At 36.1% G+C, this 17,626-nt stretch overlaps 1 protein-coding gene across 1 annotated transcript in view; it reads left to right on the top strand.

The window, feature by feature from the left end:
• NAALADL2 (N-acetylated alpha-linked acidic dipeptidase-like 2) overlaps positions 1–17,626 on the top strand; it is a 733,398-nt gene that overhangs the window by 224,176 nt on the left and 491,596 nt on the right. Inside the window, exon 4 of the mRNA XM_011944138.1 lies at positions 2,701–2,851. Within this exon, the coding sequence (XP_011799528.1) occupies positions 2,701–2,851 (151 nt within the window). The remainder of the gene's footprint in view (positions 1–2,700; positions 2,852–17,626) is intronic.

Raw genomic sequence — 17,626 nt, 5'->3', positions numbered from 1 at the left:
AAATGATGGGACTTTTTTTTTTCCCTTGCCTGCACATTTTTCTCTGTAATGATCATGAATTGCTTTAGTAATAAAAGGTAATTTTTTAATATTTAGAAACTTGCTGTCCAGGGAAGTTTTTTTTTTTATTTGTTTCCCTCAAAAAACTTTTATTAATTTTTATTTATTTAAAAAGTTATACAGAATACTGAAAGAAGTTATAAAAATGAACAAGCACTACTCCCATCTACAGAATGCCACTCTTAACATTTTGCAGTATGTACATTCGTTTATTTACAGATTTTTTGTTGTTTATTGAGGCATATTTTACATACAGTAAAATTTACCATTTTAAGGTGATGTGTGTATGATACATGATGAATGTTACAACCACTATAATCAAGATACAGAATATTTCCATCACCCTCAAAACTGCCTCCTCACCTTTGTAATTAAACCACTCTCCCCAACCGCTCTCTAACAATCACTGATCTCATTTCTGTTCCTAGGGTTTCAACTTTTCAAGAATGTGATGAACATGGAATTACACAGGAAGCAGCTTTTTTAATCTGGCTTCTTTCATTTAGCATGATGCTTTTGAGATTCATCCATGTTTCCATTTTAATTGCTGAGTTATAGTCTATTGTATTTTATATATTATTCTATAGTAAGCATTCAAAATCATTCAATTGATTATTCTTTTCAAGAATAGCTATTTCTGCCTGTAAACATTAAACTCCCCCTCCCCCACATGGGTGGGGGTGAGGATTTGAAGAGTAAGTCTTAAATGTAGCCCTGTCATTCACACATTCTTTGCTTCTTTTCCTTTTCTCATTCCCCATTTTTCCTTAATTTCTTCCCTCCTTTCTACTAAAACACTGAGGGGAAAATAATGACAGAAGTCTGATATGAGTGGTTGTTATAGAAGACAACTGAGTCATTTCTGTTTTACTTAGGTTCTCAATGTTAGTTTATTTAATCATAAAAGCAATGTATGCTGTTCATTACACCAAAAATTGGAAGAGGATTTTTAAAGGACTAGAAAAAAATGACATTATTGTGGCATACTTAAATTCTATATCTGTTTCTATTTTTGGCACATTGTTTTAAAATCATGCTATATATGCAATTATGTTTTATTTTTCCTAATAGGAGGGCTTCCCAAATATTTTCTCGGGGCTCTCCTTTCTTTAAGAATTACTGGGCAGGGCGCGGTGGCTCACACCTGTAATCCCAGCCCTTTGTGAGGCTGAGGTGGGGGTATCATTTGGGATCAGGAATTTGAGACCAGCCTGGCCAACATGGTGAAAGCCCGTATCTACTAACAATACAAAAATTAGCCGTGCGTGGTAGTGCATGCCTGTAATCCCAGCTACTTGGGAGTCCGAGGCAGGAGAATGACTTCAACTTGGGAGGTGGAGGTTGTGGTGAGTCAAGATTGCACCACTGCAATCCAGCGTGGGCGGCAGAGCGAGACTGTGTTTCAAAAAATAAAAATAAAAATAGTTGTTGTGCCTAGCCTGCATCTGTCTCATTCATTCTCTCATTTAGCAATACTCTTGAAAACCTGCTAAGTGCAAGGTGTACAATGATAGAGAAGATAAGCACAATCCCTGTCCTCAGTGAGTGGGTGCTGCCTTGCTTATTCCACTGCAAAAGTCAATAAGCAACATAAGCAGTAACTTGGGAGTGAAGTATGGGTGTTAACTAAAGTCACACAATAAGCAGTAACTGCCTGTATTAAATATGACCTTTAGTCATATTCTCTTTATTATCTCTGTGTTCTCTAATTACTTTTCCTCTCTCATGGAAAACTAATAGAATTAGCAAATCATGATTATTGCTTTCGTATCAGGTAGATCATACTAACATGACTAAAATGAATAAGATCTTTACAAAAAAAATCAATTTAAAGAGTTAAAATAAAAAGAAACTCGATATATTGTCAAGTTCGTCTGTTCTATCATACTTATCTATTATGTACTTACCAAAGAACAGAGAGGAATCTTTACATTAAATATGTCTCAAATGACAGGGTCTATTTTCAAAACATTTAATGACAGGGGCAGAACAAGGGCTGATCTTTCATAAGGAGACCCCCATAAGGTTACATGTAAATTTTTCAGTTGCTATATCTGGGAGATCTGGAAAGTACCTCCAGGCAGAGACCAAGATGACTAGTATATCGGAAGCTATCAGGAGGTTCAAGACAGTGGCTATTTTCTAAACAGCGTGACAGTATTTCAACATTTTAACCACTGGTGTGACAGGCTCAACCCTGGAAAAAAATATGTTACAATACTGAAGGTGATTTCTGCTTTAGGGAAAGGCATAATGGTCACAACAACTCTCCTTTTAAAAGGAGAACCTTGTTTGTGGTAGATCCTCTATTAATCCAAAAAAAGTAGAAAATTAAAATCCACTTAGTAAAGAATCAGACAGTGAGGAATTCCATGAATAGACAATTGAAATAAAATGTAGACATTATAGCGATGCTGGTAGAGATAGAGAAAAACAGGAGAAATAGAAAACAGGGGGAAAAGAGGCCAGTAGAAAAAGCTTCTGGGCTTGATAGAAATCTGAAATATCTCCTTATTTTAAAAGAAAAAAAAAAAAAACAGGAAAAAGAGTCATCTTATCATAGCCACATTGGCAAAATGGCACAATATGAACTTTTACTGTGCATGATAATATTTTTAATAGCTTGCTTCTCTCTTTTAGCTTTCCTTATTGGAAAAGGCTGGATTTGGAGGTGTTCTTCTGTATATTGATCCTTGTGATTTGCCAAAGACTGTGAATCCTAGCCATGATACCTTCATGGTGTCACTGAATCCGGGAGGAGACCCTTCTACGCCTGGTTACCCAAGTGTTGGTAAGTTTGTTGTTCATCATTATTATACTTGTAAGTAAGCATTACAAGTTTGCAATTTATAAGTAAATGCTACCTATCGGGAATAGTGATGTCAAATAATTCTTATCATCCCATCTTATTTTTAGAAAAAGCAATTTATTTTTCATATTCTCAAAATTATAGACTATCAATTTGTTGCTATAAATTGGATTTATACTATAATGTATTTTTATCTCAACAAATTACAGTATGAACAGATAGAAATGTATTTTATGTGTTATTGTGGATTGACTGATGAGACAAATTAACACCAGGAGTGGTAGGCACTCCAGGTAAGCCAATAGCATGTACAAATACTCAGGAGCATGAAATGTCTGCTGCTTTGGTGCAGCTGTAATAACTTTAAGTCCTGGGTCTAGAGGTACACATGACCAAGTTAGTTGAGTAAAGTAGTAAGAAAAGATGCTAGAGAAGAATGGATTTAATATGCTTTTCTGGCTGTCTTAAGGGACCTCATTGTTTTGGTCAATCACTGGAAGTATAGAGATGGCTACTTTGCAGCAAATATCTTTCTTTTTCCTAGATAGCTGTGTTCATGCTAGTAGGGATCATGTGGAAGAGAGAAAACAACTGTGATTTTGGCAGATGCTCACCGCATCATTGAATTTCTGTCCAATGTGTCATTGACGGATATTCTGTTCATTCAACTTGGCCGAGGAAAAAGCTCTTTGAATCTTCTTCCAGGGTGATACTGACCCATTAACCATGACCCTTCAGTCAGTAATTAAACTGATCCAAAAATTATGTAATTATTAATGTGTTCTGCCAATATTTTTCCCCCAAAAAGATCACAAAAGAATTTACTAGTTATCTTACTCAAATCCAGCTGCCTATTCTTTCATTGTTAACTTTACCAATTAATTAGCACCTTTCTCCAAGAAGGAAGGAAATTGAATCACATATGAGAATTACAACCTATGAATTTTGTTGCATCTACTGATTATTGATTTTTCTTCTATATGTTACAAAAGTATTCCTTTAATAATCCATGTAAATTTACTCCGAGACCTCACTGATCTGTACTTTGTACAGTCCCATGTCTTAGCATTACAATTTTAAATTAGAATTAGTAGGCATCTATCTACAATTTCTAGACATCACCCAAAACACCAGTCAGCTCTCTCATTTGCAAATACACTCACTGTTCTGCATTGTAATTGCTCAGCTTCAGGAAGCTGCGTTTGGCAGTTAACTCACTGTGGCAAGTCAATGGGCTGCAGTGCTACCAGAGAGAGACTGTATGAGTGCTCTATCTTAAGCTGATAAGTTGTTCAGTTGGCACCATTACTCAGCATTTTCTTGCCCCAGGTCATTTCATAAGTGCAGAATTCAGTCATAGGTAGCAAGTGTTGTTCAGAGTTGTAAGAAGTTTCAACGTGCTTTTTTTCTACTTTTTATTCTAGAATAATCTAAACTTCCTAAAATAGTTGCAAGTTTAGTATGTATAGAATCTCTGAAATGGTTTTATTCTGCCATCACCTTAACAAATAGTGTCTGGCTTCTTTTTATCCATGCTATTGTTCTTATCAAACAGCGGCACCCTTTCTTTCTTCTCATAAACATACTTTTTCATTTTTTATATGACAAAGTTGCAATTTTCCAAATTTTTCTGTTCTACTTCTCTTTTAATTAAAAATTCCATTTAAAAACATTTTTCACTTCTTTCATTTTACTGTAAACAGTCAAAAGAAGCCACGTAGCACCTTGAACACTTTGCTGCTTAGATATATTCTTCTGCCAGATAACTTAGTTTATTGTTTTTAAATTCTACCTTCCATAAAGCCCTAGGTCATGGACACAATTCAGTCAAATCCGTTGCCACTTTGTAACAACAATGTCCTTTACTTCAGTTTCCGGTACATTGTTCCTGATTTCTGCCTGAGACTTTATCAGAATGGCCGTTACTGTCCATATTTCTATTAACATTCTGGTCATGACCATTTAAGTAATATCTAGGAAGATACAGGCTTCCCTACAGCTCTTGTCTTTTTTTTAAAGACCTCACCAGAATCGCTGTTAATAATCCTAGATTTGCTTAAGACAATTTAGGCTTTTTCTGGCCTGTTCCTTTTAAGTTCTTCCAGCCTCTACCCATTATCCATTTCCAAGCTGTTTCCATGTTTCTAGGAATTTGTTATAGCAAAAATCACACTTCTGGTTTCAATTTTCGTAGTCCATTCTGTGTTGCTATAATGGAGTACCTGAAACTGAGTAATTTTTTTAAAGCAGGTATTTGTTTCTTACAGTTCAGGAGGCTTGTCCGTCCAAGGTCGAGGGGCTCACATCTGGCAAGGGCTTTAATCAGTTCATCCAGTGGTGGAAGGCAGAATGGTAAGAGAGCGAGCATCCATGAGAGCAAGAAAGGGCCAAACTCACTTTTATAGCATGCCCCTCATAATAATGAGCCTACTCTCATGATAACAACATTAATACATGCGTGAGAACACTTCATGATCCAATCACCTCTAAAAGCTCGCACCTTTCAACATGGTTGAACATGTGTTTCATGTGTTTCCAACACATGATCTGTGGGGTCCACATCCAAATCATAGGAAATGGTTATTAGAGGGACTAATCTAAAACTAACTTTTTTCAATTTAAGAACTTCGTTTTATTCACCAATTTAAGGGTGATAAGCTGTAAAGAAGTAATTTAGAACAACCCAAAATACAAGGAGGTAGTTTTTAACTTTGTTTGTTTGGTTTTTAATATAAACAAAGTAAACACAGTCATTTAATGAACATTCCATATGCCTCATTCAGCTTTATTGACTGTCTACCTTTCTACCATTTTTGTTTTTTATCTGTACGTTCCCTCACATCCCCACAACACCAGTATTTTTCAAGGTAAAATTTACATAAATTAACATCCAACACGCATACATGTAGGAGAAATTCAATGATGGGTAACTCAGAGTTATTAGAACTTAGCTCTTATATAATATCTTAAGAAAATATAAAGATATTTAGAATAAATATATAGAGAAGTAACAAGACAAAGGAAAAGAGATTTAGCCTTTCGGGGGTAGCAAACTATAGGAAGATAAATATATGGATGGAAATTAATGAAGATAAAAGTTTTGTTTGAGTAAGGTTTGTTATGTAGTTCCTTTCCCTCTGCCCCTCTGGATTAATAAGAGTCTCCATTAAAAGTCGAACCCTGACTTTTTGTAAATTGCGGGGGAGGCAGAGAGGGTTTTGTAAGGCACCGGGAGCATCTTCTGTTTCTCAGTTATCTTCAGCTCAAAGTAATCTTTATGCTAAAGTGACATATTTGGGGGTGGCATATTCTGACCCCCATGACTGGTTTCACCAACTTGCTATAAGCATTTCAACTACACTAAGCTATGATCCAAACAAATCTGATTTCCTAGGACCATATATTTCTGGAATTCTAAGAGACTTTAGTGTTTATATAGCAAATATCAATTCTCAATTTAGAAGCACAAGAATCCTGCATTTTAGCCAAAGACTCGGGTAAATGGGGCATACAAACTGATATTTACATATCTAGTCATAATTATAATCCCAGTGATAGGTTGCAGTTGGAGTTGTATTTGGACTAAAATCATAAATCAGCTACATGGGGTAAGACCCAAAACAAACAGAAAATCAGAAAGATACAAGGTAAGCATAAAAAATAAGAAAGTAAGAAATATGTATCTTTAAGGAGTATTCCATTTGGTCTATGTTGAAACACGGAAAAGAAAACCCTTTCCAGATTTCCAAGTGGTAAGATTGTCTGAAATCTGAAGAACTGAAAATTGTATTAGGAATAATAAATCCTTTCTTCCATATACTTTCTTTAATAATTTATCTTCTGAATTCTGTGTTGGCTACAGTGTTGATCTTAATTTTACTAACACCTCCAGGTAACTGGTAATCTGTTTACTACCAGTTAATTGTTTGTCTTGACTTAGACTTGAATTTCATTATATACCATTTTCAGAAATCCATCCTGATTTAAAGCTTTGTATCTACATCCCTCTCTCTGGTTTTCTGCTACAATCTTTTTTTTTTTTTCCTTTTTATTTGTTTTAAATTCTGGAGAGAAAAGTCTTTTCAGTGGTTCTATTCTAGTGAAATGTATCAAATGAAACAGTTTATTAAATATTCCAGTGTTACAATTCAGTGGATCTCTGTGTTGTTTATCTACTGTCTGTTCAACATCACCCCTGCCAAACAAAACTATTCAAAGAATAAAGAGTATCACTGTAATTTGTCACAAGTCATCACCAGGTGTTCCTGGTCCAGTTACCTGGACAAATATCGAAAGACTGACTTGAGTTGGCACTAAATCAACTGAGACAATGTTGAACCATTTCCTGACTAGAATGGGAGAAAATATAAGTATGTGCCTAGTTGTCAAAGCAAAGTGTTAGATATTCACAGCATGAAATGCCTTGTCACTTGGTTGGGGAAAATAGTGTCTGAATTCTTACTATTTCACTATAAGTGCCTGGTGGTTCTCATACGTGCTGTGCAGGCTTCAGATTTACATGTAATATTATTCAAGTTGATTCTTAGAACCACTTGTGGAGTGGTTCATTGTTAAGCAGCAAAATTTTTCTGAAAGTTTATTCATAAAGTGTTGAAAAGATTGATTTTTTAAATTCAAACTGCTCCTTTAGAAAGTCTAAATTTTGTGTTGAAAAATAATTTGGGTGACATAAGTTCTCTTGGCCCCCCAGAGGGAAATTTACAATTGATTGTTTGAATGTCTAGGATTATAGTCTACAGAGAACATTTTTGAGTGGTTATTGTTCATAAAAAATCAGTGTGCCATATACTAAATTCATCATTTAGAATGTTTTTTACTTATTATTGTATTAGGAGCACTCTACTTTAAATTAAACGTGTACTCGATCAATAGAGACAGTTTGTTTTGTTTAAGAACTAAAGTTTTCACAAACATCTATGATGAATTCTGAGAATGATAAAATCACTGCTAAAAAAAAAAAAGATTTACCAATGTTTCTCTTGTAATGAATATAGAAGCTATTGAAACAACAATATGATTAAAGATTGTGTAGCACTTTTTATTTTTTACCTTGTGTGGCTGCTTCAACGAGACAGCAGTAGCTGGCTTCATTTTGCAGATGCCTTTGGTCCCAACTACTTGGGAGGCTGAGGTGGGAGGATCACTTGAGCCTTGAAGGTTGAACTGTAGTGAGTCATGATCACATTACTTCACCCCAGCCTTGGTTATAGACCTAGACTCCGTCTTAAGAAAAAAATGAAATCATATCAAGTATCTCATCAGACCACGATGGAATAAAACTAGAAATCAATAACAAGAAGAATTTTGGAAGCTATAAAAATACATGGAAATTAACAGCATGCTCTTCAATGACCATGAGGTTAAGGAGGGAAAAAATATTGAAACAAATGAAAATTGAAATACAACATACCAAAATCTACGAGATACAGCAAAAGCAGTGCTAAGAGGAAATTTCATAGCAAAAACACCTATATCGAAAAAATACAAAGATTTCAAGTAAGCAATCTAATGATCCATCTCAATAGACTAGAAAAGCAAGAAGACAAACCCATACTTAGTAGAATGAAATAAATAATAAATATCAGAGTAGATCTAAAGGAACTAGAGTTGAAAAAATACAAAACAACAATAAACAGAAAGTTGGCTTTTTGAAAAGATAAACAAAATAGATAAACCACTAATTAGAACAACAAAGAAAAATGAGAGAAGACCCAAATAAACAGCATCAGAAATGAAAAAAGACATTACAACTGAAACCACATAAATACAAAAAGATCAGGGGGACTATTAGGAACAACTATACACTAACAATCTGGAATCCCAAGAGAAAATGGATAAATTTTGGTCACATACAATCTACAAAGATTGAATTAGGAAGAAATAGAAAACCTTGACATACCAATAACAAGTAATAAAATTGAATCAGGAATAAAAAGTCTTCCAACAACAACAAAAAAACCTGGGGTAGGATGGCTTCACTGCTCAATTCTACTAACCTTTCACAGAAGGATTAACACCAATTCTCCTCAAACTAGTCCAAAAAATTGAAGAGGAAGAAATTTTCCGTATCTCATGCTATTATGCCAGCCTTACCTTTATACCAAAACCAGGCAAGAATGCAACAAGAACAAAACTACAGATCGATATCCCTGGTGAACAAAGACGCAAAAAATCCTCAACCAAATACTAGCAAACTAAATTCAACAGTACCTCAGAAAGATGATACAACATATGCAAATCAATAAACATGATATGTATGGTAAACATTGATAGAATGAAAGACAAAAACATGACTGCCTCAATGGATAGAGAAAGCATTTGGTAAATTCAACACACCTCATGATAAAAATTCTGAACAAACTCGGTTAAAAAGGAACATACCTCAATATAATAAAGACTATATGTGACAAACCCATACTTAATACCATATGAAATGGGGAAAAGCTAACAGCCTTTCTTGTAAGAACTGGAAAAAGACATGGACATTCACTTTCACCACTCCTATTCAACATAGTACTGGAAGTCCTAGCCAGAGCAGTCAGGCAAAAGAAAGAAATAAAAAGACATCCAAATTGGAAACAAGAAGTCAAATTGTCCCTCTTCACAGATGATATGGTCTTATAGCTAATAAAACTCAAAAATATTAGATCTGATAAATTCAGTAGAGTTGCAGGATACAAAATCAACATACAAAATCAGTAGCCTTTCTATAAACCAGTAACAAACGAGCTGAGGTAGAAATCAAAAAGGCAATCCCATTTATGATAGCTTCGAAAAATACCTAAGAATAAATTTAACCAAGGAAATTAAAGACCTCAACAAAGAAAACTCCAAAATACTGATGAAAGAAACTGAAGAGAACACAAACAAATAGAAAGACATCTCGTGCTCTGGACCAGAATAATTAGTATTCTTAAAATGACTAAACTGCCCTAATCAATCTACAGATTCAATGCAATTCCTATCAATGTCAGTTTTTTCATAGAATTAGAAAAACAGTTATAACATTTGAAGGGAACCAAAAAAGAGCCCAAATAGCCAACACAATCCTGAACAAAAGGAAGAAACCTGGAGACATTACAGTACCTGATTTCAAAGTCTATTACAAGCGTATAGTAAACAAAACAATATTGTATTGGTATAAAAACAGACACACTGCAGTTCAACCTTCAAGGCACAAGTGATCCTCCCACCTCAGCCTCCCAAGTAGCTGAGACCAGAGGGATTTGCCACCTTGCCTGGCTAATATTTTTATTATTTGTAGAGACAAGGTCTCACTACGTTGCCCAGACTAGTCCCAAACTCCTGGACTCTAGCAATCCTCCCACTTGGCCTCCCCAAATGCTGAGATTGTAGGTGTGAGTCACCATACCTGGCTATAATTTTGATTTTTCTCAATTTGTTGAGACTCATTTTGTGCCTTAACATTTAGTCTGTCATGGAAAATTTTCAAAATGCTGATGAGAAAAATGTGTTTTGTGTAGCTGTTGGATGAAATGTTCTGTCAATGTCTGTTAAGTCCACTTGTTTTAAAGAGCAGTTTAAATCCACAGTTTGTTCATTTTCTGTCTAGATTATCTGTTTGCTGAGAGTGAGGTGTTGAAGTCCCCAACTATTATTGTACTGGGGTCTATTTCTCCCTTTGGATCTAATAATACATGCTTTATGTAGCTGGGCACTCTGGTATTGAGTGTATATATGTTTACAATTGTTACATTTTCTTGCTGAATTGACCCTTTTATCAATATGTAATAATATATCCCTTTACTTTCATTCTATATATGTCTTTACCCCAGACAGTGGGCATGGTGTGGACAATGGCAGTAGCAGTGGCAGGATAAACCTCTCTTTGTGCTGGTACTGGTGTTAGCTGCAATGGGCCAGTCCTCTGGTCCGCAGATGTTGTGTACAGGTAGATGTGAGCTGTGGTGGTGGCAGCAGGTTGGGTGAATCTGATCTCAGATCACCAAGAGGAGTTCTGACCAATCTCCCTTCATCCCTCCAGCACCCACCACACCTCTACCCACAGCCTCTGGTATCTATCATTCTACTCTCTATTTCCATGATATAAACTATTTTTTAGCTTCCACATATGAGTAAGAACATGCATCTTTGTATTTCTATGCCTAGTTTATTTCATATAACATACTGACCTACAGTTCCACCCATCAAAGGTGAATGGGGCAGCAGCAGCTGTGTTGCAGCCCTATTTCTGGTGAAGGTGGGGCTTCTTTTAGTAATAGTAGCTATAGGTAGGTGGCTAGGGAGCATGCGCCTCGGCCCCAGGTGGTGGCTGTAAGCAAGATAGCTTATCTTCAAGGTGCTTGGATAAATAAAATGTGGTATATATGCACAATGGAATACTATTCAGCCATCAAAGAAATGAAATCATGTCATTTGCAGCAACATGGGTTATTTATCCTTTGATTTTACATAAAATGCAGCATACTATAAATTTGCATTCATACTTTGTTGGAGGTTTTTTTTTTTCCCCACTTGAAAATTATTCTATAAATCACTCCATATCAGTTCTTAGAGAATGACAATGATCACATTCTACAGAAACAGGTACTGAGAGAGAGTTTGGTTTGCAAAAGGGTTTTATTAGTGATCAACACCTGTGGAAAACAGGGAGCACAAGCAGGATTGGACAAAGGGAGAAATGGAACTCCCTTTGTGTTCCACTTTGTGTTACCGGAACAGTCAAACCACACCTGAAGATACAACCTATCAGACCTGTTCGTTGGTGGTCCAAATGGCCCAGTCTCTATGCCCCTTCTGCAATAAGTCATCGGAAGCGTGCCTTCCCTAGAATGGTGTGCCATTGTGTGAAGACTGGATTACTAAGGCAAACCCTGAAACTCTTAACAGCTGGAGGCTGTCTGCTGACAGAACTCACAGCAGATGAGACAACAGGCTCTCTCTTGACAGGGTGGGACATCACAGTGGAACATCTGGACAAAATCTCACCAAATCTACCACAGAAATTTGACTTTAATTCCATTCTTAGTCATGAGTTAGAAAGGCTAGAGCTGTGCTGTCCAATACGGTAGCCGCTAGCCATCTATGACTATTTAACTTTAAATTAATTAAAATGAAATAAAATTTAAAATGATTTAAAATGTAGCCATACTAGTTATATTTCAAGTGTTTAATAGCCAATATGGCTTTACAGAGAATTTCTATCATCAAGCAAAATTCTATTGGAATGACGAGTGCTGCAGAATAAATAAATGTCTAAAACAGTGTGATATTTCACAAAATTTGGTAGTTATAGATCATCCATAAGATAGTATCTGCACATAATCTTGGTAATTGAGAATTGTTTGTATTTTTTACCACTTGAAAACTGTATTTACAAAGCAGACTCTTAAGAACCACATGTTAGGTATGCTTCATGGATTCTTTTATGGTTTAATGTTGAACCAAAACATAGATGAGTGCTCCTAAAGTAAACATTTTCTATTTTTAGAATTCTCTGAAGAGTTTTTGAATTTTAAGTATGTAAAAATAAATCTTGTAATGCCACTTTAAAGTGTTACTGCACTTACTTCAAACTACTAGCGTTGTAAATTTCAGTACCATACCATTTCATTTGAGAGATGTGTCTTGTATGAGAAATTGTGTTGCACTTTTATTTGGCTATCAACAGCCACTCAGTTCTAAATTTTTCAGTGAGAATTAAAAGAATTGAATCTCTGGCATAGTATGTTTTTTGAGAGCAAATCATCTAAGTGTTAGAGTTGAGGAGTATAAATGTGGACTATTTTTTAAATAAATTCAAAGCGAGGCTTTGGTAGCGCTTTTAAATGTGAAAAGAGCTCTGTCTGCTGGAAACATGTCAGGTAATTAACTTTCTTTCCCTGACACTTGAGTAATGAGCAGTGATACCACCTATATATTTACAAAGATTGTGACTTATATACATGCATAGCCCTGCATATGATTATTGAACACCTCACTGCTTCCTTTTGGGTACAGGGACTCCTGAAAGCCTTTCTTAATCTTCTTTCTTCTTTTTTTTCCCTTCCTTTCTCTTTAATTCCTCAGGCCATTATTTGCTAACATTTACAGAAGTATCTGTGGTAAATTTGTTAAGGAAATGGAGAATCCAACTAAGCTACACTACAGATTTCTTTACTATAAAACTATTAGAGCTATTACTATTGTAATGTGTTTTCAAGTCTCTAAAAGCACTATAGTCTGTAAAATCTCCCAAATGTATCTAACCACGGAGTCATTTTTGAGGAATATCTGGAATTACTACTATACAGTCAAACCTACTGTGGGATTGCTGGCCTGAAGCATCTGCCATTCCCCTTCCTGCTACAAATCCTTCTCCACTTTTATGCTCCTACATAGAAATGTATGGTTTGTGTCTCAGCTTTTGCAGATTTTGTAGCTTAAGATATGTAAAAAATAATACAGAAAGTAGGAAAGGGCAGGGCTGATTAGGTCACATGGTGATGGCAAAGTTTACACCTGCAGGTTCAACTGCTTATGAGTCAGCAGGAAACAAAACAGCCAGCAAAAAAAAAAATCTGATTGATTGTTTAACAATTAAAGTTGTAATTAGATTTATAATTGAATTTTTGGTGTAGTCTAGAGTCTAGAAAATCGGTGTATCCCAACTAATCTTTTCCCCAGCGTGATCTGTTCCAGTTCATTGCTAACCATGTTCAAAAATCTGTGTTTTTTAAACACAAATTTGAACAAAACTCTTAAACAGCATTCTCTAACCAGTCCCTTGGGTGATTTTTCCATTTCAGTGACAGAATAGAAAATGCAATTTTATCTTGGAAAAAAATGATAAAGTGACAGTTTTTATGATAATACAGATATGCACATTTTCAAGCAATAGGCTAAAAAGATAATGTGCTTTAGGCAATTATTTCTAGAATACATCTCATTGAAATTTTTCACCTGCTCCACAAACACACTTAAGTTGTTAACGTCGTATCTCTTTGAAAGTCTCTGTCATTTCAATATTCCAAGAAAACTTTAGAATCATTAGTAAATGTTAAACCGAGTAAGCACAGCTTAGTTTAGTATTCAGTAACCTTATTCAGAGTAATATCTCGTGTTCCTGGGATAGCTTTGGGTACAGTAGGGACAACTAGACAAAATCAAGAAACTTGCATTATAGTAACTGTATAATACACAGACCAACGAAGACTCTTTTGACAGTAAAAGGGGTTGCTCTGAGTAATTATATAAGACAATAGGCATTTACCAGGTGGTATGGTGGCCCTATTTAGAGTCAGACTAAGATTTCTCAATATATTTGACCATGGAATCCATGTGAAATTCAGTCAAGAGGTATTCTTGGTTGAATTGTCTTTCCAAAATTACTAAGTTAACTAAACCTTCGTCCCTCAGAGTATGATTGTATGTGGGGAAAGTCTTTAAAGAGGCAATTAAGTTGAAATGAGGGCATTGGGGCATTTCCCAATTGACCATGACTGGTGTCCTAATAAAAAGAGATTAGGATACAGATATGGGGGGGACCATATGAAGACACGAAGAAAATATGGTCATCTACAAGGCCAGGAGAGAGGTCTGGAAAGAAATCACCCCTGCCAGTACCTTCATCTTGAACTTATAGCCTCCAGGACTTTGAAGACATAAATTTCTAGTGTTTAAGCTTCCCACTCACTATTGTTCTGTTATGGCAACCCTAGCAAACTAATATACAAAAAAAAAAAGCTTCTTTGACTTTATTATCATATAAAGTACAGAAGAAAGATATACAATTTTCAGCATGCCCCTATTTTCACCATCTTCTAGAAGAAAAACAAAGAAATGCTGAGTTTAACAACTATTAGATGTTTCACTAGTCTCTGTTCCTGATTAGGTGTAAGTAACCTGTTTTGGTTGATGATTCGATATTCATTTGGACAAGTTAGTATAAGGAGTAAGAGCCTAGCAAACTACAATGAGAGTGATGTGTGGAAACGCTGCCTAATAATTCAATTCTGTTCTTCTCCTTCACAGAATAAACTAAACTTTTACAGTTTTTACACTAGTAAAGCATATGAATGAGTTTTTAGATACACAAAGCTATGTCAGAAGGGTGGTTCTGGTGTGGAAGACTAAACTGTCATGCCTTAGGAAATCATGGGAATCTGAGAGTGAAGCTACAGGAGGAAGAGATTTGTTTTGAAAAGAGAGATGGAAGAGTGAAATCGCTGGTGTTTAGTTGACTGTAAGGGAGGATATGGCCTGAATGAAAATCCCTGTGATGGGAAAATTCCGATCAATTTTAAGCATTGGGCCGGGCGCGGTGGCTCAAGCCTGTAATCCCAGCACTTTGGGAGGCCGAGACGGGTGCATCATGAGGTCAGGAGATCGAGACCATCCTGGCTCATACAGTGAAACCCAGTCTCTACTAAAAAATACAAAAAACTAGCCGGGCGAGGTGGCGGGCGCCTGTAGTCCCAGCTACTCGGGAGGCTGAGGCAGGAGAATGGCGTAAACCCGGGAGGCGGAGCTTGCAGTGAGCTGAGATCTGGCCACTGCACTCCAGCCTGGGCAATAGAGCGAGACTCCGTCTCAAAAAAAAAAAAAAAAAATTTAAAGCATTGCGATGGTTCATATTCAATTTTAAATTGTTACCTCTTTAGTGAGTGATCCCAAACCTTTTTTAAAAGGCTACTGAAGAAAATGGATCTATATTAAGATGCTGCAGGGTGGTATAAAAAAGGCCAAGATTTGCATGAGAATAAGGAGATAAGAGTTGGGGACAACCTTGCCATTGGTTCTGCAGTAGATCCCAGTACCTGTGAGGAAATTATAAAACATTTAACAGGACCCCAGTTTTATAGCAACAGAGGCACCAGGAAGGTTATCAATTTAGGAGCAGCAGAGAATTAAAAAAAAATTCAAAAGCCAAAAACAAAAACAAAAACAAAAAACAAGAACTGAGTTCCAGAACTGACATGAAGAGTTTAGGGACTCTGGCAAACCCACCCACTAAAGTGTGAGCAGGAGTGCAAGACTTCCTTGAGTTTCCCTGAAGTTAGGATTGGTGCTATCCTTTGGCTGGGACTGAGCAGCTTGGGGAGCTCTCAAGTCAGGTGAGGTGAAGAAGGAGGTGAGTTCAAGAAAGTGAGTGAGTCATCACCTCAGCTGCAGGACAAGCAATGCTGCACAGAAAGGAGGGAAGGCAGCAAAGTAACAGCATTGGTGTTTATATAGAGTTGAAGAGCGGTAATTAGAAACAGGGTAGGAGGAGTTTGAAAGTGTCACTGAGACACAGCCTCCAGTGCAGCCTCTGGCAATACAGCAGAACCCTGAAGGAGTGGGGAACAACTGTGGCAGGCACACTGGGCTGGCATGCAGTTCAAAGCCATTCTTCAGCAGACTTGAGGAGGATAAAGGTAAATCTTGGATTTAATATTGCAAATAGTGACAGTCACATCATACATTGACTAGATTCACTAATCAAAAGATAGAGAGCCTGTGTGAAATGAGTAGGTTGGACAGGAGGATCCTGCTATAGGTACCTTCTAGCTTGGAATTGTTAGGTTGCATTGGCTGAGTGCCATGTGAAAAGTTCCAAAGGTCCTATGTTGTTTGTTTTTTCTCTCTTTTTAACTCCACTGTTGTGTCCCAATAATGATTCACAATTTTGGATTTATATCACTGGAAGGGATCTTAGAAGTTACAAATACATTCTGTTCCTTATAAAAAGAAAGAAATAAAAGTCTCATCTCTTTAATTCCACAATTAAATACCTGAGTTCATGAATGATGTCTTATATTTGTCTTTAGTTCTTTGTGCATCTGGCTTGATAATGAGGATATACTAGTTCTGAACAAAAGAATGAACATGAGAATGGGAACAAAATATAAGTGATGTTCATTACATAGGGTGCTGACAGCTTTGAGAAATGTGCCCTCTTCCCAGAAAACTGCATATAATAACATACTTCTAAAATTGCGTGTAATTTCAGAGGACTCATGGATACCCTAGACAAAATATCTTTTGATATACCCCTTACAGACTTTATCCATTACCTATCTGGATAGATACTATGTTCAGAGGTAAAAGAAGTAAAATATAATTCTGGGGATGAATTTCTCTTGTGGAAAAAGGCTCAAAACTAATAAGGAAATGTGTTACAATCTGCACACTGAGATGATATTTCAGGAAAGAGTTGCACCATTTTCTAAAAGAAATGTAACCTCAACACATCATTATTTAAAAGTCTATAATTTAGTTACATCGACAATTATTTTTACGATTTTGAGAACTTCATGTGTGTGGCATATGATATTCACAATTACTACTAAGTCTCTAATCAGTTTATTTTCTCTTCTCTGAGCCAAGAGCCAAACAGGATAGGACCCATTTTGGTAAATTTAGCTAAAAAATTTGTATTTTCGTTTAGTAGGTTGTATAAGGCATAGAAGAAATGTTACAAATTTTCTCTTGTTAAATATAAGAAATACTACAAATTTATAAATATTAGGTAACTATGATATAATTAGGAATGCTATAAAATCCCATCTGAATATAATGGGATAGATATTGATGAAATATGGCTGTCTTTTCCTAGATCATACTTTTCAGTGCCCAGGATGGCCAGATGATTCGTATCAAGATGGAAAACAAGGAGAGAGATAAGTGAGACATAACAATATCTTTAAATTTGCAGTCTCTTTACCGCTCACAGATGGGATAGGAGCCCTCAATTGCTGGGATAATGCCCACTGGTACCTCCTGACACTTCTC

This window comes from Colobus angolensis, unplaced genomic scaffold (assembly GCF_000951035.1).
Source record: "Colobus angolensis palliatus isolate OR3802 unplaced genomic scaffold, Cang.pa_1.0 Scaffold228, whole genome shotgun sequence".
Classification (NCBI taxonomy): Eukaryota; Metazoa; Chordata; class Mammalia; order Primates; family Cercopithecidae; genus Colobus; species Colobus angolensis.
Note: the sequence above shows the minus strand (reverse complement) of the source record. Positions and strands in the feature narration are given on the sequence as shown.